Genomic DNA, 26,602 nt, shown 5'->3' on the forward strand with positions numbered 1-26,602 from the left:
GCTGGCTTTTTCTCTCTTAGAGCATAATCAAAATCAAGCAATCCGAGAGTAAGCATGAGAGCATCCTTCCAAGCAGCAAAGTTATCACCAGTCAAAGGTGGAATCCCGCAGTTGGGTGCTGATAGTGGAAATAAGATGAGCAAGTTATGATACTAAGGAAGAAAAACTAATGTGATCTATGGGCACGTTAAACTAAGGCAGGCAAAAAAAAATGACCATTTTACATAATGAAGCTGTGATAATGTCTATTACTAACATCAAAATAATAGACTTAACTAAAAAATTCTACTTAAACGAAAACAAAACAGCTTTGGCCAGAAGTGTAATCATTTAAGCATATGTGCAAAGTGGTTGTAACAAATCAGCTTTGGCCAGAAATTGAAACAATCACTTTAGTTATGCACTTGCTAAGTATGCCATCTATGAAAGAATTAAATCAGCTTTGGCCAGATATTAAAACATTCATGCTTATGATGCACTCTTAGCATAGCTTTCGTAATACTTGAATGATAAGTAGATGTATCAAGTCAGCTTTGGCCAGAAATGATATATCAAAAGCTCATTCAAGTTAAGCTATTCTGGTTTTGTAAAACATTACATTATCTGATTCTGATTAATTAACTAAGTAAATTACAAAACCATTTATTTAATAGCAAACTACCCGTTAGCGCGGATCGAACTACGGTCTCGACTAATCACGTTATGGTTGCGAGTCGCAACTACGGTCTCGACTAATCACGTTATGGTTGCGAGTCGCAACTACGGTCTCGACTAATCACGTTATGGTTGCGAGTAGCAACCTCATGGTCTCGAGTGATGACGTTATGGTTGCGAGTAGCAACCTCATGGTTGCGAGTGATGACGTTATGGTTGCGAGTAGCAACCTCATGGTTGCGAGTAGCAACCTCGTGGTCTCGAGTAGCAACCTCGCTAACAGCTGTTAATTGTGATATCATAACCGAAAATTCGAAATCTAAGGGATTAAGAGATATTCTTTCCTGTTTTAAGCTGATCTAATTTTGTCAACAGATTTCGAAATTTCAATCTCTTTATCTTTTTAACAGTTTTCTAAAAAATTTAAAGGACAAAATAGATCAAAACCAGGAAAAACACTTAATAATCCAAATCATATTCCAAATCATAACAGAATTTTCGAATTTTCACATGAACATGATGAACCCTAATCATAAAAATAAAATTCTGGAACCCGAAACCTGAAAATTTTTTAAGACTTCTAAACAGATTTCGGTTATAAACATAAACAAGTTAATTCCGAATGAACATATCATTAATCCTTTTTTGCGAAAATCATGATTTCGAGTCGATCTTCATGACTCGAAACCGGCTGTGACGGTTTTGAAAAATTATAAAGAAAATAATCCGTTTTCCAAGTTTCAATCCCAGAATTATGGATACGAAAACAGAACTAACTAATCAACATATGCTCTGATACCACATGTTGGTTCAGTTCTGTTTGTTCATGAAGGAAAACATATGAATCATACCTGTCACAGCAGATAGGGCAGAAGAGAATCCAGTGAGGGAGTTCGACATGCCTATCATCTTGATCTGGTTCCTCTTTAGGGTGCTGACTGATGATGGGGACTTAGAAACCGAAAAGGGTATCGGTTATGGAGAGGAGGTTTCGTGATGATGTTATGGCTAAATGGGGTGTGTGAATTGTGTAACTGAGTAACCCTTAAACCTCCACATAACTCTCCTTATATAAGCACCCAGGAGGAAACCTAATTAGTTACTAAGGGTAATATGGTCCATCAACAATTACCAACTAATTAAATAATAGGTTCTAATATATTTTGATCTCTATAATGTAAATGATTAAGATGGCTATAGATTAAATATTAATACGTAATATATTTAATCTTACACTATTTTGTTAAAAGTATGGTCATATATGATTAGATGGTATACAAAATGAAAGATTCCATCCATTTATAATAAAAGTCGGAGGGTTGTTACTAATGGCCGCTTTTGGAGCCCTTCGTAAGCCTGCGTGGCAGTGAAGGGGAGAGGGGGAGGAGAAAGGAGGGGGTGAGTATAAAGGATTGTGAGTGGGGAAGGAGAGAACGAGGCAGGGAAGGGGGAAAATCCGACGGTGTCCGTACGGGTAGGGGCAGGCACACCAACATGAAGGAGTGAAAGGGTGTCCATGATGTTAGAATTATTAAACTAGTTATGTTTATGTTTTATATGTTATTCGGATGTATTTATATATTTAGGAACACTTATAAGGTTAGTTAATGATAAGTATATGTAATAACCAAGGGATAAGCGGGAAACCTTTTCGAATAACTGTAATGGACAGTTACCCGCCAAAATTCCCGAACCGCCAAATGTTTAGTATAAATTGATGTCACCGGAATCAATGTCCGGTACCAAGACATTTCAGTTATACTTGAATTGTCCATACGATTCTATTTCATATTTTGCATTCACAATTCTCATTCTTGACATTCGTTTTGTTCCAATCAATCGAGAACATGAATGTTTCCATGTCTACAACTTCCGCTGAAAACACGAGTTCTCTCCCCCAACATAGTGGTATCAGAGCCGTGTTGGGAAAGATGAACAATACCGAAATTAAACCAAATTCTATGTTACTTCCCTGTCAACACTGCACGGATGAGGCAAAGGAAAAAATCAAACGAAATCTAAAAGAAAAGATATGTTACTACTGTCGACAGCCGGGGCACAAGATTCACGCGTGTAAAAGAAAAGAAACCGATGAAGCGACACAATTGATACGGCAAGCAGTAAATGAAGGATTACAGAGACAAGATGGAGATGTAAACAATCATCAAGAAATGATTGTTGTCGGTACCGAAGGAGGGTTATGGAATGACATTTGGTACGTAAGTTCTGTATTTAAACATCATATTGCCGGGAATTTAAACGTGTTCAAACGAATCAAACATATAATCGGGGTGGATACACGCACTGGTGAACATAATTTTTTGTTCACACGGGGGGTTGGATCTATAGAAATAAAAACCGGAAACGAAAACATGAGAATTCAAAGCGTCTTTTATTCACCGGAACTCGATCGAATGTATTGAGTTTAGATCAATTGACGTTGCAAGGATTTACGGTCAAAAAGGCCGGTGATACTTGTAGAATTTATCCAATGTTTTCTTGCCCGGTGAATAACTTGTTCAATGAAACGAGTGGGATGACACGAGAAGAAGAGTTAGGCTTACAGGAGAAACAAAAGATTATCGAAGAGAATGTTCTTGATGAAGAATTCAAGCAACGGTATTTAAATTCCTATTTCGAGGAACTTAATCTGTCCTCACAAGAATCAGATTGGAGTGTTATGATCGTCAATGCTATGGAGTTCAAAGAATTCGAAGATTGCAGAGCCTTCATGAATCTATTGGATGATCGAGATTTTGTCATCAAGTATAAACATATACTTGATACGAAATTTGAGGAATTAGTTAAATGGTTCCTGTTCAATTACATGGGAATAAGAACTAGACATGTTCCACCAATGGATTCATACAAGAGGAAAGTTAATCTACTGAGTTTGTATCTACTCGTAGCCATGGATGGGGGTTATCAAACTGTAACAACCGAGAACACTTGGCCTGCAATAGCCAAAGATATGGGTTTCAATTATGAAGATGAATATGCAGGACAAGAAGATAGTTCTGGACGAAGGAACATCCTCCGGTTTTCATCAAGAAGGTTCGAAGAATGCAGGAATTGGCAAACAAAATGCGATCGAAATGGAATCTGTTGCTTTATTTGCAGGAGTAGACGATGATGACTGGAATAAAGGGAAGCGAAGAAAGCGTTTTAATTTCAACTATGCAAAATGGGCAATGGATGAAGCAAATCGAAGCGTACTGGATCAAGCTCGTAAACATAACCTAGTTTAAGGGGGGTTATGTTAGAATTATTAAACTAGTTATGTTTATGTTTTATATGTTATTCGGATATATTTATATATTTAGGAACACTTATAAGGTTAGTTAATGATAAGTATATGTAATAATCAAGGGATAAGCGGGAAACCTTTTCGAATAACTGTAATGGACAGTTACCCGCCAAAATTCCCGAACCGCCAAATGTTTAGTATAAATTGATGTCACCGGAATCAATGTCCGGTACCAAGACATTTCAGTTATACTTGAATTGTCCATACGATTCTGTTTCATATTTTGCATTCACAACTCTCATTCTTGACATTCGTTTTGTTCCAATCAATCGAGAACATGAATGTTTCCATGTCTACAACTTCCGCTGAAAACACGAGTTCTCTCCCCCAACACATGAGCCCCCATAAACGATGCTTTAACAAGTTATACAGACACTTGTTTTCGGTACCATAAATGATTCAAGAAACATTTTCTGGAGTTAGTCGTTTAAGATTGAAATTTTCTCATAATCAAACCTCTTATCCTATGACATAATAAATGCAGAAGTGAGACTTAAATTTTATTTCGTATAGAGGTCCTTAATTCTGTTCGACTTTTGTTCTAATTAGTTTAAAATGAACAGCATAAAACATAAGATGTTGAACATAATATACACTAAATCCATCGCTTAATACCCTAGCTCATATTTCAATGTCATAAGAAATAGATGTATAATATTTAAATAACATTGTTATACTTTCTATTATTGCTTTCATATGACACTTTTCTTACAACCATAATTAAGTTATCAAATTATAAATGTTTTCAAGCATTTGATATTTCAATGACTAATTAGGGTGTTAGATAAATAAACTGAGGTTGATTACTTAATTAATGGGTTAATACATATTTTTATATTAAGAACTTATAATTATAATATGATACAAATACATGAAGTATGCTATCATGGTATGTGACTATAACCAAATAAGAAACTTCCAGTGAAACACTTAGTGGATTGGTCATCTTAACACACACAAGTATCAAGAGTTATAAATTTTTAGAGAAAATGTCAAGAATCCACTCAAAACCATGCAACTGTTTCACCATTAAGCTTTATATCAGAAAGAAGAAAGATTTTGAAGTTACAATGATTATGAGGTCAAAAAGAAATTATTTGGCCTCTTCATATTTTGAGAAATTTCTCTCTCTCTATACTCTGTGAAAAGGTAAAGGAGTAAGTAGTTTGAGAGCAAATCTTGGACTGATAATTACGAGGGAAAACAAAAGTGAAATGGAGGGTGATTGCTTAAAAATCGAAGAAAGAAAACGAGAATGTGTGATGATAGATTGATTGCTAGTTTGTTTTCTTAAAAAAAGAAAAAGGAACCTGGCATTGCTTTATTGAATGGACCAACATCCTCCATTAAATTAAAGCTTTATATGTTAGTAAAATATTAAGAGTTAGGATTTTCATTGACTAAATTATGTTAGTTTGAGTTTGAGTTTGAGTTATATAAATCATATTTGCTTTAATAAATACATAAATTTTTCAAATGAAATTCTTCTTCACTCATAAAGATCATCAATTAATATATGTTAATAGTTTCGATAAATTAAGAAGACGATATATATTTATTAACTAGTAGAATTCCTCTGCGCTTCGCGGCGGGAATTCGGTTGGTAACATTTTGCCTCTTCCGCGTTTCGCGGCAGGAATTCGGTTGGTAACATTTTGTCTCTTTACGGCGGGAATTCGGTTGGTAACATCTCGCCTCTTTGCAACCCATCGCCTTGCTCCTTTGGTTTCTTTAATCTCCGATTCTCACTCAATAAGGGCGGAATTCAGTTGGTAACATTTTGCCTCTTTACAACCCATGGCTAGAGTATAATTAAAATGCAACCTGCAATCTATCCGGCCTGTTACAAACTACATGTTGCAATATGATTTATTACAAAAAAAAAAAAAAAAAAAAAAAAAAAAAAAACAATTCAGAAGTTCGGATATCCGAAAATTCGGATATCGAAATTAGCTATCCGAAATTCTGGATATCCGAATTTCCGGATATCCGATTTTGGACACCCCTAGTGGTTACAAGGAGAACCCCCCCCCCCCCCCCCCCCCCCGCTATTCCCCTCCTTGTAATGAGCTTAGCGATGTGTTTAGTATTTTGCAGGATCAACATAGCAGCTGGGACGAGACAAAGAAGATTAACCTTTATTTGTTGAGTCACAAACCACAAACTAATCACCAGAGTAGTTTGGTGTTTCTTCGGGCTTTGTTATTAAAAAGGATATATGCAACATATAAAATTATATAGATAAAGTGTAATGGAAAAAAATGAAATGTTTGTGTGAGAAGACGTGTTATATTTTTCGGTTTTTCTACCATAATATTTTGTCACTCTTCTACATCGAGATGGAAAAAAGAAAATAAACCTAACTGGAAAATCTAAAACATAAAACATTTTAAATGGGTATTCAAGTATGAGATCATGCATAAAATTTGTTAAAAATCATAAATTTAAGACAGATATAATGCTAGTATAAATAATTGAACCAGTATAAAAGGATATTGTTTACAATCACTATTAAACGGTTAATATGAAGATATTTCTTTACAAACACTAATAGTAGGGTGCCCGCGCGATGCGGCGGGGGCGACACTTTGCATTGCGGCACTCATTTCTGGTAGTTTTCTTATTCGTATAATATTTTTATTATTGTGGTGAATATATGTCATAGGTGTTACATATGTCTAGAATTTTAATTATACCCTAATTCAAGAAACCATTGGTGTAATAAAGTAACACACGAATAAGAAAAAATAATCTTAAATATAATTAAAAGTTATATAAAGTAGCACACAAATAAGAAAAGATAAGTCTTAAACATAAATGTTGAAAACTAAAAGCTCAAATATCAAGTACTTGCATGACGAGGTTAAAAATTTAGTGATCATATGGCTTAAACATCTCAAGGATCTCATCCATATTGTCATGCCACCATTTCTCATCATCGAGATCAACGTCCTCTGGAATTTCTTGTATCTCTTCCTGTTTGATTGTTACATCTTTTGGAGGATGAGTTTCTTCTTTGATCTCCTCTTTTACTGATACATCAGTAGTAGCTGCTGGAGCAGTTTGGGGAACTGAAAGAAATGTTAAGTATTTTAGTTACATATGTTTTATCATGTAAGTTATAAGATATGATAGATAGATAGGTAGATACCTGACACATCTTCCATTTTGCTCTTTGTCTTATCCATAACAAATTCTTAATCAATCTGCAAGAGAAAAATAAATAAGTGAGTAAAAGAGACCAAAATGTGTAAAATAATAACATCATCTATACTATATTTAGAACGTAATTGCGTAAACCACCAAATGCATAAAAAAATCATCACATTCTCACTCACAAGTATTTCATTCGTCATGTAACACCTCTCGATAGACAACATTTGAGGTGTATACCCTTCTCGTCTGAAGTCTTTGGCAGGATGTACTAATACCTTTGTATTAGCACGTGATATCCCTCTTGATAAAGCGACATAAAGTTGTCCATGCGAAAATACTGAATCCGGAAGATAAACACCAACATGCGGAATTGTTTGACCTTGAGCTTTGTTGATTGTCATGGAAAAGCTAAGTCGAATGGGGAATTGTTTTCTTTTTAGCTTGAACGGGAACATGTCGTCTTCAGAAAGACACAAAGGGATTCTTGGCAAAAATACTCTTTTTCCGGCATGTTGCCCGACAGCTATCTCTGCATCAATAATATTACGCTGGAAGCCTTTACATATCAATCTTGTACCATTACATAAACCATGTGATGGATCGATATTCCGCAACAATATTATAGGGCAACCGATTTTTAAACGAAGCTTATGAGGCGGCAAACCACTAACAGTTAGTGAGTTTAAGAACTCGACCGGATAGAAGTTGTGGGGATCGTCTTCGACTTCATCGAAACTATAGTAAACCTTTTCATCCCCTTAAAACATGTCAATCATTTGATCATTGATCTCGTCAACACTGTCATTTTTAGTGGACAATATTGCTCTAGAGATTATATAATCAGAAGAATATACATTACTTTGAATTGACGGAAAGACTGCATTGATCAATTCTTTTATAGAGTTTTCTGGATTACTGAAAGGAATTGTCATGTCGTCTGGTATGCGAATATAGCTTCCTTCGATCGATTCTTCAGACCCATCACCGACTCTTAAAAGAAAATCAGAATACCACGGATCATTTAGCGCTCTCATGTTTATCGTCAACCGCATCTTTTTAGTCAAATGCCAAAGAGGTGACATCCGCAGGCTGGAGTCTACAATCTGTGCTCTAGTTCCGCGTTTAACAACCGGCAACACTTGTCTAAAATCTCCCCCCATAACCATTATCTTTCCACCAAATGGGAGATTAACACCTATAATGTCTTTCAATGTTCGATCGACTGCCTCTATCGCCTGACGTTTTGCCATTGATGCCTCATCCCATATGATTAACCTTGAGGACCTAATTAGTTCAGCTACCCCACTTTGTTTTTTTATGTTGCACATCGAATTGTTATCGACACAAATGGGAATCTTGAATCTCGAATGAGCCGTTCTCCCACCTGGCATATTATTAGCGGCGGCACCTGATGAAGTTGTCGCAAGAGCAATAAGACCACGTGAACGTACTTGAGCAAGCAAAGCTTTGTACAGAAATGTTTTTCCCGTTCCACCCGGACCATCTATAAAGAACACACCTGGACGATTATTATCCACATGTGCCATGATCTCATCAAACACTCTTCTTTGGTCTGAATTAAGTTCATCTATGGCAGATAAGTGTTCAGGTTCCACAACTATCCCATACTCCTCTTGCACCTCACGCTGAACTGGATGTTGTAAGTTGTGTTCTGTTATTTTCGGAAGATCGAAATCATCAATATTTTTACCCATAGATTGTAGGATGACACTGATGTCAGTAAGAACCATATTTTGAACGCGTTCCAAACTTTCACATTGTAACCTGTGATCTTCAGATAGTGCATCAAAGTGATCATTCCACAGCTTACGAATATCACCAGGTTCGCAGAAAATCATTATTGTTGCGAATAACCTTCTAAGAGCATTGGGAAACTGAAATAGAGACGCTTCTGTGAGACATTGCGATAGACTATTATCATTCTCTATCAAGCCTACCTCAAGAGCTGCTCTTCTGAATGACGTGTATTTAATACCATTAACCGTGCAAAGATCTTCAAAAGAAGTAGGTCCTCTGACATTACACAAGAGTAGGCGTAAGTAGTACCTTTCCCCTTCGGCTGGATTGGCATTAACAATACGACCTCTTTGTGGCCTAGTAGCACGAGGACACCAACGACGCGAGGATGCGTTCCATGTGAAGTGTTTCGGGAAATCCTTATACAAATATTGCCTTGCCGGTTCATTCCCATGGTTATACTCAAAAAATGCAATCAGCATGGTTCTTTTATCTCTTTCCCTATCAACAATTGCCAACATAGAATCATCTTCTCTAAATCTAACCATCTGCTTATTCGGGAGATGAAGTTGTAAGGCTAAAACAGCAGGATAGATATTAGAAAGAGGGAAAGAAAAAATACGCCACATAGCCTCCGGGGGGGATACGTAGCGTGCATCCTGAAATCTCTTTATCTCATTAATAATAACATCAGGTGCGTCTGGATCAACATGAATAACCTGTTTGTCATGTCCTTTGTATACATATTTGAACAGATATTTAACAGATTTTATACTCGAGCAAACCTCGACATTCATGTGGCAATTATACATCATTAAAAGCCTTGGGTTATAAGGGACAACCCATCTGTTATCAAGAGTTTGTCCTCGTACGTCCACCGTTATTCCAGTGTCTCTCCTTCGGTATAATGGATATGCATCTTCTCCTTGTGTTGTCTGCTCATTAAACTGTCTAGGATAATGAAAGCGACACACCTTTGGATCACCCTGCATACAAGGACTCTCTGTTCGTAAATTTCCGCATGGACCATGAATCATGTTCTTGACAACAACCTCATGTAGTTGTGGATGTCGTTCTTTGTCAGGAATTTCAGCACAAACAACCTTATCATAATGGTCTGGATTATTAATCTTGTATGGCGGGTGCATGATAAGGAGGAAATGTGCATGCGGCAAACCACGCTTTTGAAACTCAATGACATAAACGTATGCCAGAACCTCTCCAAGTAAATGTTTCTTGAAGAGCTGCTCTTTAAGATCCTCTAATTTAGCACGAAATATTCGTGAAACAAGATCTGGACGATCTTGTGCGGTTTGACTAGGTTTCAAATTATCACATATCTCAGGCCATTGAGGATTACACGTCATCGTAAGGAATAAATCAGGTTTGCCATCATCTTGCACTAAAGTCATAGCATCTAGAAACCGTCGACGCATGTCGCGAGGCCCTCCAATGAATGACGCAGGCAATACAATACGTTGACCGACTCTGCTAGGACGCACCTCACCTGCATGGACGCAATCCACAAGACCTTGATATAATTCAGCTCGTATCTTAATTTGGTTTCGTTCACAAAATTGTAAACGTGATGTCTCAAGCTTTATATAGACATCTACAACAAATTGCTGTAGCAATCTACCGCCAAGCAAAAGCACGTTCTCCGTACTGCGAATTTGAAACTTGTAACAGTAGTATTCTCGCATAGCTACGGTTGTCCTACCCCCTCGTGGGTTAGCCACTGAGTGAAATAAAGAACATATAATTATATTACATTAAAATTTGGGGTATTTATGTGATTGACATGTAAAAACATAATAAAGTTCTTCCTACCTTCAGCGTCTTCGTCGATGTCATCGTAATCATTATGAATGTTATTGATTGATACTCCATTACGTGGTATGTTAGGATGCCAACCCGCCTCACCATTAGGGAAGAATAAAGGATACGATAATGGATCGTAACATCCATAGTACGGCTGAATAGTTTAAGGGTATTCAGACCTACCGTACACTACAATACTTCTTTTGTAGGCAGTGATATTGTCATTACCTTCAACCCAAATACCGGCAACCTATATAAATGTGTAGTAGAAATCGTTAATATATTTCTAATATATCAATGTTATTTGTAAATAAAAATAATGTTAATCAAACCTCAGATGTGGTTGGTCGGTTGTACACCCTCTGGTCAAGTTCAACTGAAGCGTTCAGAGTGACTTTATAGTTGTCTAGAGGACCTAGCTCCGCAAGACTTCGAAATGTCTCGACATAAGGGTTGCTGGAAAGAACACGTGCCAACGTTTGTGTAATATTTCGATCAAGATTTGGCCATTGGAGTCTAAGATCTAACTCAGTGTCAGGATCAAAAAAATATAGCTGTAAGTACCTAGGTGTTCCATCTCTGGGAACTAATTGGTCAATTATGTGATATATTCCTTTATGTGCACGAAAAGTATATACACTGTCTCTCATATTGGCCAACGTATCATCCAATGTCACACCCATCGAGGCGAAAGAAAAATTGGTGTTATAAGCACGTATATTTGTCCTAAACATTTTCCCAATTTCATCTTGGGATGTGAAGAGCAGGTACAATTCATCCGGAATTACTGAAGTTGCTAATTTTGTTTTCCCACTCATGCAACAAAAGGTAGGGAATTCATATTTAAATCATTTTGCTCCACAATGTGGACATGGAGTTCGTTCATTTAAGATGAGAGATTGTCTAGGTAAACCATCGTACACAAAATTATATGGATCATGTTCTACGGTATCGTCTCGTATGGGCGGTTGATCACCGGTCGAAATCTGTGTACTCGGGCCACCATTTGAAATACGTTGTCTATTAGACTCGTTTCTTGTATCGACCAAAGTACATGAGACAGGCACATTTCTCATTCGTATAGCGTGACCACGATTATTAGTTTGTAATGTGCTTAGCGGCGTCCTCTCATTTGACTGATTAGTCCTAAATGGTACAGATGAATTGCTTTGAGAGGCATTGCCGTTACAAACTCTTGCTTCTTTGGTATTCTCTTTCTGTAAGTAGTATCGTCTATTGTACTCTTTTCGTTTTCCACGTGACGTTGATGCAGTTGAGGCCGATGCGCCAGTACGATGGTTTTGTTGATTGTTACTCATAGTAGTAGAATGATGACAACCTTTTGTATAAATAATAACGTTGTGAATATTAGTAGAGATTATATAAGATACTACAAACATTTTTAACAACCATTTAAATAACTAATCATGTACATTCATGAAAAAATAAAATAATATACAACTTAAAACTGGCTACCATCTTCTTCTTTCTAAATAAAGGTAAGTGTAAAAATATGGAACATACCATTATATTTTTTTTTCACATTCTCTAATTTTTATTTTTGCTTAGTTTTAAAATTATAAATCATATATAATTTTTATAGTTGTGTGTTATTTTTGTATTTGTTGGAGGTTGATTTGGATGTTTCTTTATTTCATTTAGCTATTTTGTGCATCTAATTAACATCCTGCAATATTATCTTAGATTAAATTTGTAAGAAATATCAATAATAATTATTCGCAATGTAGTAATGTATATAAATGTATAAGGAACCAAAACACCAATACAAAATGTATAAATAAATTATTAATCTAAAAAGAAGGTCAAACTGAATTAAAAACTACATTAATAATCGAACATTTAAATAGCATGAGCCTCAGGCATGTTTGGTTCAATGACAATGGTAGTGAAATCAGTTGACCGCAAAATATACCCTATAAGTGAAACAAAATAAAGTATAAGTTTCGTTTAATGTAAGTAAGTCTTTAAAAACAAGTATAGTATAACATACTGTCTGGAGATCGAACCAACTTGACAAGAGACACATAGACAATAGATTTTCTTAACATCGCACGGAAAGTTTTGACCATTTGAATCTGTCTCGAGTCGTATAAAAATAATTGTATCGTGTGACCGCTGCCACATATTATAATTGAGATAGATTAGTTAACATAATCAAAACTGTATATATAAGCCTATTAAAAGAACAATATTTTTTTCACAAGAATAGTGCCTCACGTAAAATCTTGAAGATCCATAAGAAAATGTCCAAATCGTCTCTCACCCTTGACAATCTTCCCAACGACATCTAAAACCAATAATGAATTGTTCTTTATATATATTATGTAGTAATAAAGTAGCATGTCATAAAAGTTTGTATGTATCTAAACAACTTTTACGTACCAGTAATTATTTTTTCGTATCTCGTGTCGTCCAACAGATTTTTTATAGAAGGCACTAATGGATACATACGAAACCCTCGTGGAACATGACTGTTAAATTGAATAAGTTTAGTGTGCTTTGTAAATACAATCTTGAATTCACTCCAAACCAAGAGGTAGTTTTCATGTTTTGGCCATTCTTGGTAATCGAATTTTTCTCTTTGGAAATGCTTAAGTACGAACATGTTGCCCACCAAATTCATATCTTTGAAGAATTGCATGAATGGTGCTGGGACAAAACCGACCAACTTTTGTCTCAAAAAAAATAGTTATTAATATACCAATTACACTTTTTGGAATTTAATAAGATGAACGATCTTACGTGTTGGTCGAGAAAAACTACTAATAATTTGTTTTCACCTACAATAGGCAAAACAAAGTCGACCCAAACGAAACACACAGTATACGAAACTCCGTACTGTGTGACTGATGAGAAAGAGTCAACAATGAAATGCAAATCCATGAGCAAGTATACCTTCAAATATAAAAGAAATAAAAGTTGAATTTTGATATTAAAATATAAGATGCATGTCATTGAAACAATTAACTAATTGCATCAATTAACTAAAAAGATGCATGTCATTGAAACAAAAGTTCAAAAAAAAAAAAATACGGGTCGAATAACCGGGAAAAGTAAATATTACTGCAATAAACATAAAGTCAATAACTCTTAACAAATGCATGAAACTAAAATCCCGGTGAAAGAATTGTCTCTGTGTAGACGGAACCATGGATAATACGACCAAAAGTAGCAGGACTAAAGAAATCCCACTCATCCAAGTGTAAATCAAATTCGATCACTTGTCCCCACTCCGTGATCATAAGACATGAGTCTTTCAAATTGAGATATGTGATGGATGTAATTTCTGGAAATGGAAGACACCTCCTAAAAGGAAAAGAGCACAACAACATCCACGATCCATTGTGAAGCTTCCACAAATCCACAGGCCGTTCGTAGTAACCGCTAGCAACAAACATATGAAGTTCGGATCTTATGCTGACTAAAGCACCATTAGGTCCCTCACCGGAGGCATTCGGAAATGGTAATTCGGAAAATTGCTTTGTGTTTACATCGAAGCGAATTATCATCTTGTGACCTGCAAGCCAATATTGCGAAACTCGAAAGTATAAACCATCACCACTGAAAGTCGCCGAAGACCAGCTGTATGTCTGGCCATGGTATGGGCGCTTTTTAAGGAAGCGTACAGACTTCCACGAGCCAAGTCGCAATGAATAGATGTAAACCGCAATAGTACCTCGTCTACGTTTTATGTGAACTATATTGTAGTCAAAAGAAGAGTCAACATAGAACCCAATAGCATCGTGTTGGACTTTGTAAAAACCCTGCTTAATAGAGTTTGACAATATCTTGCAGGCACGGGTTAGCGGATTCCATAGAAGTAACTCACATGTGTTTTTAAGGCAAACACAGAGCATGCCATCCAAGCTTGCTAAGAATAACAAATTCCTTGGACGAACATTAAATGGGGTTGGAACGTCGGTGGCTAAGAAGTAGTTAGCATCCGCAAAGTTCAACGAACGTACTAAACACAAGCTAGGGTTTCCAACAGTGAGGATTTTCTGATCGGGTGATGCTCGCATGAAATGACAATGCACCCTTAGAAATTCCGGTTTTGAGATGTAGGCCAACCATTTCTTGCTGACCGTCTTGCATTTTGCGACAGCTAAGGGGGGGAGCCTTGCAATTATATCCAGCATAATTACATAAAATGGTAGTGACTACATACTGACCTTGATCTAAAAAAATGAAAAAATAACAAATATGTCACTGTATACTAATGAAATGTAATTGGACACACTCTCGTAGCTCCTAAAGTGCATGTCATACAAAACGAAGGTTAATAAATTAAAGTTAATAAATTAAAGTTATTATGTGAAAACAAAATAAAAAATCATATATTATATAAAATTTCACGAATAAAATGGAAACTTATATTAAATAATACTATTCTTTCCCCATCTTTTTATCAAGTAGTATTATTTGTGAGTGAAACTTTAATATTATTAAGAGTATTTATTTCTATAATTTGAATCCTTTATTTAAAATATTACTGAATAAATAAAAAAAGTTATAGTTGGTTCTAGAACCATACCACATTTTATTTTAATAAATTCAAAATAAATAATATGTTGGTATGGACGGTGGATGATGCGTATTGGAAGATGAGATGTGTGTGGACGGTGGATGATTATATTGAGACATAGGATGAATATCAGACAAACACTTCAATGATTTTACACAATCCAAACCCTAAGATGTCGCCTCCTCCTCCTAAGTTAGAATATCTCTCACAAACACCATCTGTTGCACATCGCTCACACTTCAGATGCCGCCGCCTCCTCATCCTAAGTCCTCTCTCCTTCTATCCTTTACTTTCCGATTCGATTAATTCGTTCTGTTCAGTTCAGGCTTCAAAGTTCAACCGTGTCGTGTTATAAACTGCCAATTAGGTATTATTGTTAGCCTAAGTGAAGTTTTTGATTGTGTTTTTCAGTTCGTTTTTGTGTCTTAACTGGTGGTGTTATTATCTTAAACAGGTCGCATTCCGTCCCGGAGATCCACCTCCGGCGGCTCTTTTTCACACAGATTCTTCTCATCTGAATCGGTAATCTATTACTACCTCCGTTTGTTTTCAGTTATATTTTGAATTACTTGAAATTTAGGGTTTATTGTGGAACTCACATGGATCTGCGAGATAAAGTCAAATCTAAATCATGCAGTTCTGTATTTCTATTGATTTGATTACTGTATTACTACGCTAGATTTTTTGAATTTAGTTTGTTCGAAATGCATGTGTAGTGTTTGTTCAGTGCTAATCGTTTGTGAATCATTCAGTTTTTGGTGAATTAATTTGATTTTGTTAATAGAAAAACTACCAGACTGTTGATTTTTTATCAGTTTATCATTACGCTAGATAAGGGGTGCAAACGAGCCGAGCCGAGCCCGAGCTTGACCAGGCTCGAGCTCGGCTCGTTTGTATTTTCTCAAGCTCGATCTCGGCTCGGGCTCGGCTTGTTTATTATCTATTAAAAAAACGAAGTATTCGAAGATTAGACAAGTAGCAAATAATATTGCCCGGTGCAAAACTCGTTTCTAGTAGTTTTCTTTTTATTGATAACATTATTGTAAAACATGAGGCAAGTCGATGCTAACTTTGCATTTATTCACGACTAAACATACTTGGATATATTCAGATTTCAGAAACACACCACATGTTCACATTATCAACCACGTATGTTGTGATTGTCAAATTTGAGCTTGTATGGTTTCATTCTTTTGCAGCTACCTCTCACCGATGAAGACATTGAAGGTCTAATTGCTGAGCTCTTGACAGTTGAGAGCAAGGTATATATCTTTTGAGTGTTTTTAGAGTTGGAAACTTCGTTCTATATACTTATGGATGGGTCAATTTAGGTTATTATAAATCTCAAATGAGTCAAGAAAACAAAGGTTCAGCAGTCAGCTAAAAGGGAACATGTTTAAATTTGAAAATCACAAGTCTTTTCCTAATGCATATCTTTAATCACTTTATTTAAACATTAGCTATTAGTATGGTTGGTGTGACTATATTATTATTATTGTGATCATCCTGACCAATATGTTCCGGTCAACCCAACCCAATTCACACAAGAAAACAATCCATTTTGACATGTTACTGAATCCCTCGTTTTGCCATCTCTCTCTGTGTTATTGTTTGAAGTTACTTTTTTTTAACTCTGATTGATGTTACAATTTCCCATTGCAATCTAGGCTGCAGAGGCCCAAGAAGCACTTGAAGACGAGTCACTGGCGAAAGTTGAAGTTGAAGTGCGGGAAGAGTTGGCACAGACTCTTGAGGGATTAAATGTAAGTATGCTTCATGATATGATAATTAACTTAAAGTGTTTTGGATTGAATGATTTGTTTTTTATTGTAAGTAATTGGTGTACAATTTTAGGGGTTAAATGATGGTTTTTGTAGTGATCAATAGGTTTGAATCGAAATGAATTTACGTTTAGGGTCTGAATCATCCTAAAATTAACAATGCTTCATAATCTTAAAGTTTGTGGTGTCTATTCATAAAAAATAGTTATTGTTATCATATTGATAACAATCTTTATAGACTTATATGATTGATCCTTATTATGGATGACCATGGGGTCTTTCAAGGAAGTTTGATTCAAGCTCTCTTTCAAGGAAGATTAAACAAGTTGGTAAATAATTATTGCCCAGTGCAAAACTCATTTCTGGTAGTTTTAGGACCAACTTGACTATATTAAATAAAAATAATAGACTTTTTAGGCTCACGAGCTCGATAAGTGAAGCTTGGGCTCGGGCTCGTTTACTAAATTAACTTATTTATTTATTTATTTATTTATTTTAATCTCTAAATTTTTAGTGTTTAAATTCAACAAATTAAAATATTATCTATAAATAATTTTTAAAATAACAAACGCCTCGCATACGTGATGCGCACACATCATGCATTGCGCATCGGCTTTTGGCATAGTTGTTAATAGCGGCTATAGCGACCGCTATTGCGCACTATGTAGCCATGCGACGTAGTGTCGCTATATGGGTCATAGCGACAAACAACGATGATAGCGATTGTGTTTTTTTTTTTTTTTGATGTAAATAGCAATTAGATATAGCTATAAAATAGCTGGATTTATAGGTTTTTGTTAAATATACTTGTAAAATAGCATATATACAAGGGTATTTTGATGTAGTATACATATAAAAATTTTCAAAATTCTTTTTCTAGTGTAATCGCTATTTATAAAATAGCTGTCGCTATTTGTCGCTATTCGCTACGTAGCCTATAGGTGCCTTGTCGCTATTTGTCACTATTCGCTATCGACAACTATGGCTTTTGGGATCAAAACGCATCAGAGCGCATCACGCATTTTAAAACCAAAGCATTAAATTTCACAAGAAGTTACAAAAGGATAAATGGTGCTTTTACATTTTTGTTTTTTAGATGAAAGAGATTAGAGATGGAGTAAGAAGTAACAAGATATCAAGTTCTGAATCTATCAGCTCTCAACCACTTGTTTTAGACATAGAAGACTTCAAGGTAAGCTTCATAGCCTTATCCTTTTGGTGTCTTGGGTTTAATGTACTCAATGCTATTGCTTTCTTGTTGTATTTGTTTTATGAAGGGGGACTTTTCATTCGATTCTTTTCCTAATGCATATCTTTAATCACTTTATTTAAACATTAGCTATTAGTATGGTTGGTGTTACTATATTATTATTGTGATCATCCTGACTAATATGTTCCGGTCAACCCAACCCAATTCACACAAGAAAACAATCCATTTTGACATGTTATTGAATCCCTCGTTTTGCCATCTCTCTCTGTGTTATTGTTTGAAGTTACTTTTTTTTAACTCTGATTGATGTTACAATTTCCCATTGCAATCTAGGCTGCAGAGGCCCAAGAAGCACTTGAAGACGAGTCACTGGCGAAAGTTGAAGTTGAAGTGCGGGAAGAGTTGGCACAGACTCTTGAGGGATTAAATGTAAGTATGCTTCATGATATGATAATTAACTTAAAGTGTTTTGGATTGAATGATTTGTTTTTTATTGTAAGTAATTGGTGTACAATTTTAGGGATTAAATGATGGTTTTTATAGTGATCAATAGGTTTGAATCGAAATGAATTTACGTTTAGGGTCTGAATCATCCTAAAATTAACAATGCTTCATAATCTTAAAGTTTGTGGTGTCTATTCATAAAAAATAGTTATTGTTATCATATTGATAACAATCTTTATAGACTTATATGCTTGATCCTTATTATGGATGACCATGGGGTCTTTCAAGGAAGTTTGACTCAAGCTCTCTTTCAAGGAAGATTAAACAAGTTGGTAAATAATTATTGCCCAGTGCAAAACTCATTTCTGGTAGTTTTAGGACCAACTTGACTATATTAAATAAAAATAATAGACTTTTTAGGCTCACGAGCTCGATAAGTGAAGCTTGGGCTCGGGCTCGTTTACTAAATTAACTTATTTATTTATTTATTTATTTTAATCTCTAAATTTTTAGTGTTTAAATTCAACAAATTAAAATATTATCTATAAATAATTTTTAAAATAACAAACGCCTCGCATACGTGATGCGCACACATCATGCATTGCGCATCGGCTTTTGGCATAGTTGTTAATAGCGGCTATAGCGACCGCTATTGCGCGCTATGTAGCCATGCGACGTAGTGTCGCTATATGGGTCATAGCGACAAACAACGATGATAGCGATTGTGTTTTTTTTTTTTTTTGATGTAAATAGCAATTAGATATAGCTATAAAATAGCTGGATTTATAGGTTTTTGTTAAATATACTTGTAAAATAGCATATATACAAGGGTATTTTGATGTAGTATACATATAAAAATTTTCAAAATTCTTTTTCTAGTGTAATCGCTATTTATAAAATAGCTGTCGCTATTCGCTACGTAGCCTATAGGTGCCTTGTCGCTATTTGTCACTATTCGCTATCGACAACTATGGCTTTTGGGATCAAAATGCATCAGAGCGCATCACGCATTTTAAAACCAAAGCATTAAATTTCACAAGAAGTTACAAAAGGATAAATGGTGCTTTTACATTTTTGTTTTTTAGATGAAAGAGATTAGAGATGGAGTAAGAAGTAACAAGATATCAAGTTCTGAATCTATCAGCTCTCAACCACTTGTTTTAGACATAGAAGACTTCAAGGTAAGCTTCATAGCCTTATCCTTTTGGTGTCTTGGGTTTAATGTACTCAATGCTATTGCTTTCTTGTTGTATTTGTTTTATGAAGGGGGACTTTTCATTCGATGCTTTATTTGGAAACTTAGTAAATGAACTGCTGCCCGCTTTCCAAGAAGAAGATGCTGACTCATTAGAAGGAAATGGTAATATCAGTGGGAATGATGCTTTGTCAAACGGAAGGTCAACACAAACACAATCAAGCCCACTATTTCCAGAAGTTGACTCTTTATTATCAATGTTTAAGAATTCATGTTCGCAGTTGGTTGAACTCCAGAAACAGGTATATATGTTTTGCATCTATTGTTATTAGCATTATTACCTTCACTGTTTTGCATCTATTTACGTAGCAATTTTGTTGCTATCCTCATTTTTGTATGCTTGTTGAAGATTGACGGAAGACTATATAATCTTAAAAAAGATGTCGCTGCACAAGACTCCAAACATAGGAAGACACTTGGTGAGGTAAATCATTAACTTTATTTTCTGAAGGTTACTATGCATCTGTAAGTTTTAAAGTTTTTTTTTCTTGAAATGACAGTTAAAACGTGAGATCTAAACTGTTTAAAAACGGAATGATTAATATATCTAAACATGATGCATCTTTAGAAGAACACAGAAAATTATAAAACACAACAGTTAGAAACATATAATTTTATAAAAAAAAAAACATACATCATAATCATTTTTATGAAAGAATCCATACCTGTCTAAGATCAACTCAGGATGAACTTTGATCAACTAAAACCACTGCAAGGATGAATGTTTAGATTAAGAATTGTTTGCAAAAGTCATTGTGTATTGACGATGTAGAAAAACTTGAATACGGTTCTTACCTGCTAAACCCGCCAATTGAGAAGAACTGGCTTTTTGTTGGAGTAAAACAAGTAATGAATAAGGGAGTTGTATCTATATATAACACACTTAAAACCTATGATTTTTTAACAAACTGTAGCTTTTTTGAATCAACTAATCTTATCTTATTAGTCAAAATTTTAAATAATAATCCCTATTATAATGCAACAGTATCTAGTTTACTTGCTGTAGCATTATTACCTTCACTGTTTTGCATCTATTTACGTAGCAATTTTGTTGCTATCCTCATTTTTGTATGCTTGTTGAAGATTGACGGAAGACTATATAATCTTAAAAAAGATGTCGCTGCACAAGACTCCAAACATAGGAAGACACTTGGTGAGGTAAATCATTAACTTTATTTTCTGAAGGTTACTATGCATCTGTAAGTTTTAAAGTTTTTTTTTTCTTGAAACGACAGTTAAAACGTGAGATCTAAACTGTTTAAAAACGGAATGATTAATATCTCTAAACATGATGCATCTTTAGAAGAACACAGAAAATTATAAAACACAACAGTTAGAAACATATAATTTTATAAAAAAAAAAACATACATCATAATCATTTTTATGAAAGAATCCATACCTGTCTAAGATCAACTCAGGATGAACTTTGATCAACTAAAACCACTGCAAGGATGAATGTTTAGATTAAGAATTGTTTGCAAAAGTCATTGTGTATTGACGATGTAGAAAAACTTGAATACGGTTCTTACCTGCTAAACCCGCCAATTGAGAAGAACTGGCTTTTTGTTGGAGTAAAACAAGTAATGAATAAAGGAGTTGTATCTATATATAACACACTTAAAACCTATGATTTTTTAACAAACTGTAGCTTTTTTGAATCAACTAATCTTATCTTATTAGTCAAAATTTTAAATAATAATCCCTATTATAATGCAACAGTATCTAGTTTACTTGCTGTAGCTTTTTTAAAATAACTTAATCTTATCTTATGCTGTTTTTAAATGATAATCCCTAAAAAAATGCAAAAAGATCTAGTTTAAATTTGCTGTAGCTTTTTTGAAATAAAGTAATATTATCTTATGAGTCTAATTTTTAAATAATATCTCCTAAAAAAATGCAACAAATACGAACTATCTAGTTTAACTTGATGTAATTGTTTCTTATAATATGACACTTACCCAAATTAGGGCTTTTTTTAGGGATTTTTTATATTGGTTACGTGCTATATATAATGCATAGTTTTTTTTTTTTTTTGTTACGCTTTTTTTAAAGGTGTTAAATTTTCACATTAATCATTAATTGATTTAGATTTTAGTAAGTTTATGGATTTGTGTTAAAGAGAAATTTATGAGTATAAATTTACAAAATTACGTTATAATATAACAGGACTTCAAAAATTTGGTAGTATATGATATTTACCCACTACCAGATTATTTAATTGTATATAACTATTTTTAAAAATTTAAACTTATCATCATCTCATCACTACAGACATATGTATTGTAACCTATATGAATTTTTATCACCGTTTTCCTTTTCGAATGGCACATAGATACACATTACGAGAAGGTAAAGTTTTACAAAGAATATATATGGTGTCTAATGCAGTAAAAATATATAAATAAATTGAAGTTTAATATATATTTATTATTATGAAAATATAGCTATGCAAAATTTTTTTTATTACTGTAACGGCAATAATTGTTCACTGGATTTAAGAGGATGTGGGAATTCAAACACTGAAAATTTAAAATATAAAATAAAGTTTATTAGACTGCATTAATTCTAAAAAAACTGAAAATGAAAACAAAACAAGTGAAAATGAAATTGTCTAGATCAAACTTAACTAAAAATGAAAAAAAAAGCACTTGAAAGATTTCATATTATGCTGAATGAAATCTATTCCTCTTCTGAATCGACACTTGAGGAATTTTTAATTCGGTTTTCTTCTTTGAGCTTGAATCGGTTGTGTCTTCTAGTTCTTCTTCTTTGTCATCTTCTTTAGAATCATCTAAATTGATAACTTGACTCCATTTCCATTCCGATAGCCTCTTGTATCTCTTTCTTTGAGCTTCAAATGTTCGATCCTTAAAAAAACAAAAACTGAATAAATTCGATCCTTAAAAAAAGACAAAAACTGAATAAAAAAGTTAAAAAAAGATTAAATAAACCCTAAAATTACCTCTTCAGAAAATTCACGTTGAAGATGAGACTTGTACGGGCTGAACATGTGACCGTAACTGATTATCTCAACAGATTTATCACCGTCATCCTGCAAAAAACCCGTTAATATGAACAGCTCATTATTTATTTTTTCGTTTGAACAGAAAAAATTAATAAAACAATCAAAATCAAAACCTTAGAAGCGGGAGCTGCAACTGGATTGTTCAAATCGACGCGTTCACCTTCCAACTGAAACGAAAAAATAACATAACAGCTCGTTATTTAATCGACGTTTGAACATAAAAAATTAATAAAACAATCAAAATCGAAACCTTAGAAGCGGGAGCTGCAACTGGATTGTTTAAATCGGCGCGTTCACCTTCCAACTGAAACGAAAAAATAACATATATATTATAAAATTAAAACAGAATTTATTATAAATTGATACGAATTAACAATCTAACCTTTGAAAGTACAACAACATATGATTGTTTTTTCGCAATCACTGGATTCGAAATTGGATCCATAATCAAATGTTAAGCAATAGAAATGGGTGCCCTACTATAATAGTATTTATAGTAGGAATATAGAGGTGAATTAGGGTTATTTTGAAATCTAGCACCCTTTTGTTTAGAAAGTTAGTTGCATAATCTGGCACCCTTTTGTTTAGAAAGTTAGTTGCATAATCTGGCCCCCTTTATGTTTATATCTTGCTTTTAAAAAAAAAACAAACGATTAGCTATTTATTTAGAATTTATGGGCATCCCATTTGAAGTCTTTTTGTTTATATCTTGCAGATTAATGACGTGGAGTTGAGCTGAATAGAAAATACTAAAGGAAAAAAAAAGATAAAGGAATAATACAGTACAAATTTTTGATGCATTAATCTGGCACCCTTTATGTTTATATCTTGCTTTCAGTTGTCATTTTCAGGTTTTTTTTCGTATGCATTAAAAATATGGAGATATGTTGTCTTCCTTTTTTTTTTCGTATGCATTAAAAATTTGTTTTATAGAACAGAATAATATAGTACAAATTTTTGATACAATAAAGATGTCAAATTTTTGTTTTAATAAGTTTGTTTTGTAATAGTAAAAAGTATTAATAATTCACCTTTAAAAAGTATTAATTATCATTTTAACTGATTAATAATTAAAGGATATTAAAATTGTGTTAAATTTAGTTGGTCAAAACGTATTTGAAAAAACTTATTTTAGTCCAAAATGAATTTGAAAGTTTCCGTAGCTTTATTCTTTATTGATTTGAGATTTGGTTGGTCAAAAAAAAGATTAAAATGTAATTAATTTGAGGGGTTAAAAAATAAATAGTGTTTAAAAGACCACTTTACCCTCATTTTAGGGGTTTATTTATAAATAAGGGGGGAAGAAGTTCTTAACTTTTTGGAATCCCTCCCTCATGCATCTATACTATATAATAAAAGAAATCTGTTTTGAGACACTTGTCATTTTCTCATTTAATTGATTAAAATTATTAATAATACTAATAATAATAATATTTAATCTAATCTAATACAAATAATAATAATATTTAATCTAATCTAATACAAATTCTTATTATTAATTCAACAACCTATTATTAAACTAAAACTTCAATAGAATCTTAAATCCTAGCTAAACAAGTTTCGAAATTCATAATATTATTAATATGTTAGACTGAATATATTATTGATATATATATATATATATATATATAATGTATTATTGATCTATATAACTAAAATTATCATCAATAATATTAATAATAGGTTTAGAATCAAATACAAAGATTAAAAAAATAAGAAGTCGTACAAAGGGTATCAAATAGACTCTGATTGACCACATTCAACCGACACTAGAGTCGTCTTATCGAACTCTACGACATTAATTAATATGTACGAGTTGATGGGTTACATTTATATTAACTCATTTATGTCAATATGGTATGTAAATGTCTCGGTCTTTGTTTTGCATTTACAGGATATATTTATACTATATGGTTTAAATTGTTCAACCCGTGTAACACACGGGGAACTAACCTAGTTATAATATAGTATAGATTAAAAAGGTAAATGAGTGCTTTATCGTTGAATACATCAAATGGTAGATGTGGACAAACTCACAGGATATATAGATAGGATATGACAATGGCTTATTTATTGTATTTTTTAAAATAATATTTTTGAAATAATAGGATATTAGCTTGTTAACATAAGGTCACACTCCGGATTTTCGATACCCAGCGTGCGACCAATCGCTTGATACATGTTTTGAATAAATTGCAGCGGAGGATATTTCTCTTTCTTTTATAAAAACAACTCATAAGTTGAATAAAATACTCTTTCATAAAAAGGGAATTAAATACCCTTGTTTGTACAAAACGTTCCGTTAGAAAAGGTAATCTTTTACATTATTTTAGTCTTCAACCATTTATACAAAATTCTCATCGCAAGGTTTTATTGTGTCTAAGGAGTCATAATCCCTTTAGCATCTACCCTTTACTAAATTCATTTCTTCATAATTATTTGAAAACGTTTTAAAAAATAATACATCAGCGATAAGCTGGTGAATCACAGACCGTAGTTTCATAAAAGGCATAAGCAACATTAAAGCTATTTGCACATACTAGTAAGCTACACATTCAGCAAGTATCATTACTCGTGTGTACTACCGTGATTACATACTCGGTTTTACGTACAATTTACCTAGCATGCTCAGGCGCCCGATTTTACGGTTTGCAACATGTGCCAGTTGATCAGATTCGAAATACACTCACGTGTTCCAATTGTTTTAGTAAACTTACTATAAATGCTAAACATATTTAATATAAACCCATGCCATATTCAAAATCTAAAACATTTTGAAATTGAAATTTACTTTTTCATTTAAATCATCAGGGCAAATTACATAAGGATAGCAGGTATGTAAAAGAGTTAATCGTGTTCACCTTTGATAACCCGTGCTTAGAGAAAAGTTAGAACCAGTGGCGGACCCACCCATTGGCTAAGGTGGGCGGCCGCACCCCTTTAAAAAAAATTAGTGTATATTTTGGGAGAAAATCACGACCGCACCCCTTGAAAATATGGTTAAACATCTCATCCGCACCCCATCAAATAATTTCTGGTCCATCATTGATTAGAACTTCTACACCTTGTGGATTGTCAGAGGGTACTACAACGTACTAGTAAATATCACAGTTTCTTGCTCTCTGCTCTTATTATTTTCATTCTCCCCGGTAATTCTTTTGTCAATTTCTTTTTATGTCCTATAATCGTTATACAGAGTTTAATAACTAATACTTATGGTACACTTAACAGTATATAGAGTAAATTGCCATTTTAGTCTCTGAGTTTTGTCCAAATTTGCCATTTTAGTCCAAATAGTTTTTTTCTTTTGCCTCTGGGTCCCTGACTTTTCCCTTTTGTTGTCATTTTGATCACATACACTAACTCCATCCAAAAACTCCATCTTTAACCAGGGATATTTTGGGGATTTTCATTTTAAATGTTTTCAATTGCCATTTTGGTCCAATTCCAAAAAATCAAAAAAATTCCAAAAAATCAAAAAAATTCCAAAAAAATCTAAAAAAATAATAAAAATTCTAAAAAATCATAAAAATTCTAAAAAATTCTAAAAATCCGTTTCGGCGCGAACCGTTTCGAACCCGAACCGTTTCGAGCTGAACCGTTTCGACGTACCGTTTCGAGCCGAACCGTTTCGACGCGAACCG

General features: G+C 33.9%; 3 protein-coding genes across 5 annotated transcripts; 1 reads left to right on the forward strand and 2 right to left on the reverse strand.

Moving 5' to 3' along the window:
* Positions 1-7,158: 7,158 nt before the first annotated feature.
* On the reverse strand, positions 7,159-11,379 carry LOC110907339. Its single transcript, XM_022152333.1, has 5 exons — positions 11,029-11,379; positions 10,706-10,850; positions 7,977-10,613; positions 7,288-7,874; positions 7,159-7,167 (listed from the first exon to the last, which is right to left on the reverse strand). Exons 1-5 carry the CDS (start codon positions 11,377-11,379, stop codon positions 7,159-7,161), a joined length of 3,729 nt encoding a protein of 1,242 aa, XP_022008025.1.
* Positions 11,380-13,824: 2,445 nt separating this feature from the next.
* Positions 13,825-14,856, reverse strand: LOC110907338 (F-box protein At3g08750-like). Its single transcript, XM_022152332.1, has one exon. It carries the CDS (start codon positions 14,854-14,856, stop codon positions 13,825-13,827), a length of 1,032 nt encoding a protein of 343 aa, XP_022008024.1.
* A 603-nt stretch (positions 14,857-15,459) lies between these two features.
* Positions 15,460-23,713, forward strand: LOC110909360 (exocyst complex component SEC10a). Of its 3 annotated transcripts, XM_035980274.1 has the most exons (11): positions 15,460-15,609; positions 15,697-15,764; positions 16,442-16,504; positions 16,910-17,005; positions 18,120-18,215; positions 18,567-18,662; positions 19,763-19,858; positions 19,944-20,174; positions 20,282-20,356; positions 21,016-21,090; positions 23,674-23,713. In XM_035980274.1, exons 5-11 carry the CDS (start codon positions 18,120-18,122, stop codon positions 23,695-23,697), a joined length of 693 nt encoding a protein of 230 aa, XP_035836167.1. In that variant the 5' UTR covers positions 15,460-15,609; positions 15,697-15,764; positions 16,442-16,504; positions 16,910-17,005; the 3' UTR covers positions 23,698-23,713. The 3 variants fall into 3 exon arrangements, with proteins under 3 accessions (XP_035836167.1, XP_035836168.1, XP_035836169.1); XM_035980276.1 differs by lacking the exons at positions 15,460-15,609; positions 15,697-15,764; positions 16,442-16,504 and adding an exon at positions 16,789-16,810; XM_035980275.1 differs by lacking the exons at positions 15,460-15,609; positions 15,697-15,764; positions 16,442-16,504 and having other exon boundaries at positions 16,666-17,005.
* The last annotated feature ends 2,889 nt before the right edge of the window (positions 23,714-26,602 follow it).

The sequence above is a fragment of the Helianthus annuus genome, chromosome 11, assembly GCF_002127325.2.
Source record: "Helianthus annuus cultivar XRQ/B chromosome 11, HanXRQr2.0-SUNRISE, whole genome shotgun sequence".
Lineage (NCBI taxonomy): Eukaryota > Viridiplantae > Streptophyta > Magnoliopsida > Asterales > Asteraceae > Helianthus > Helianthus annuus.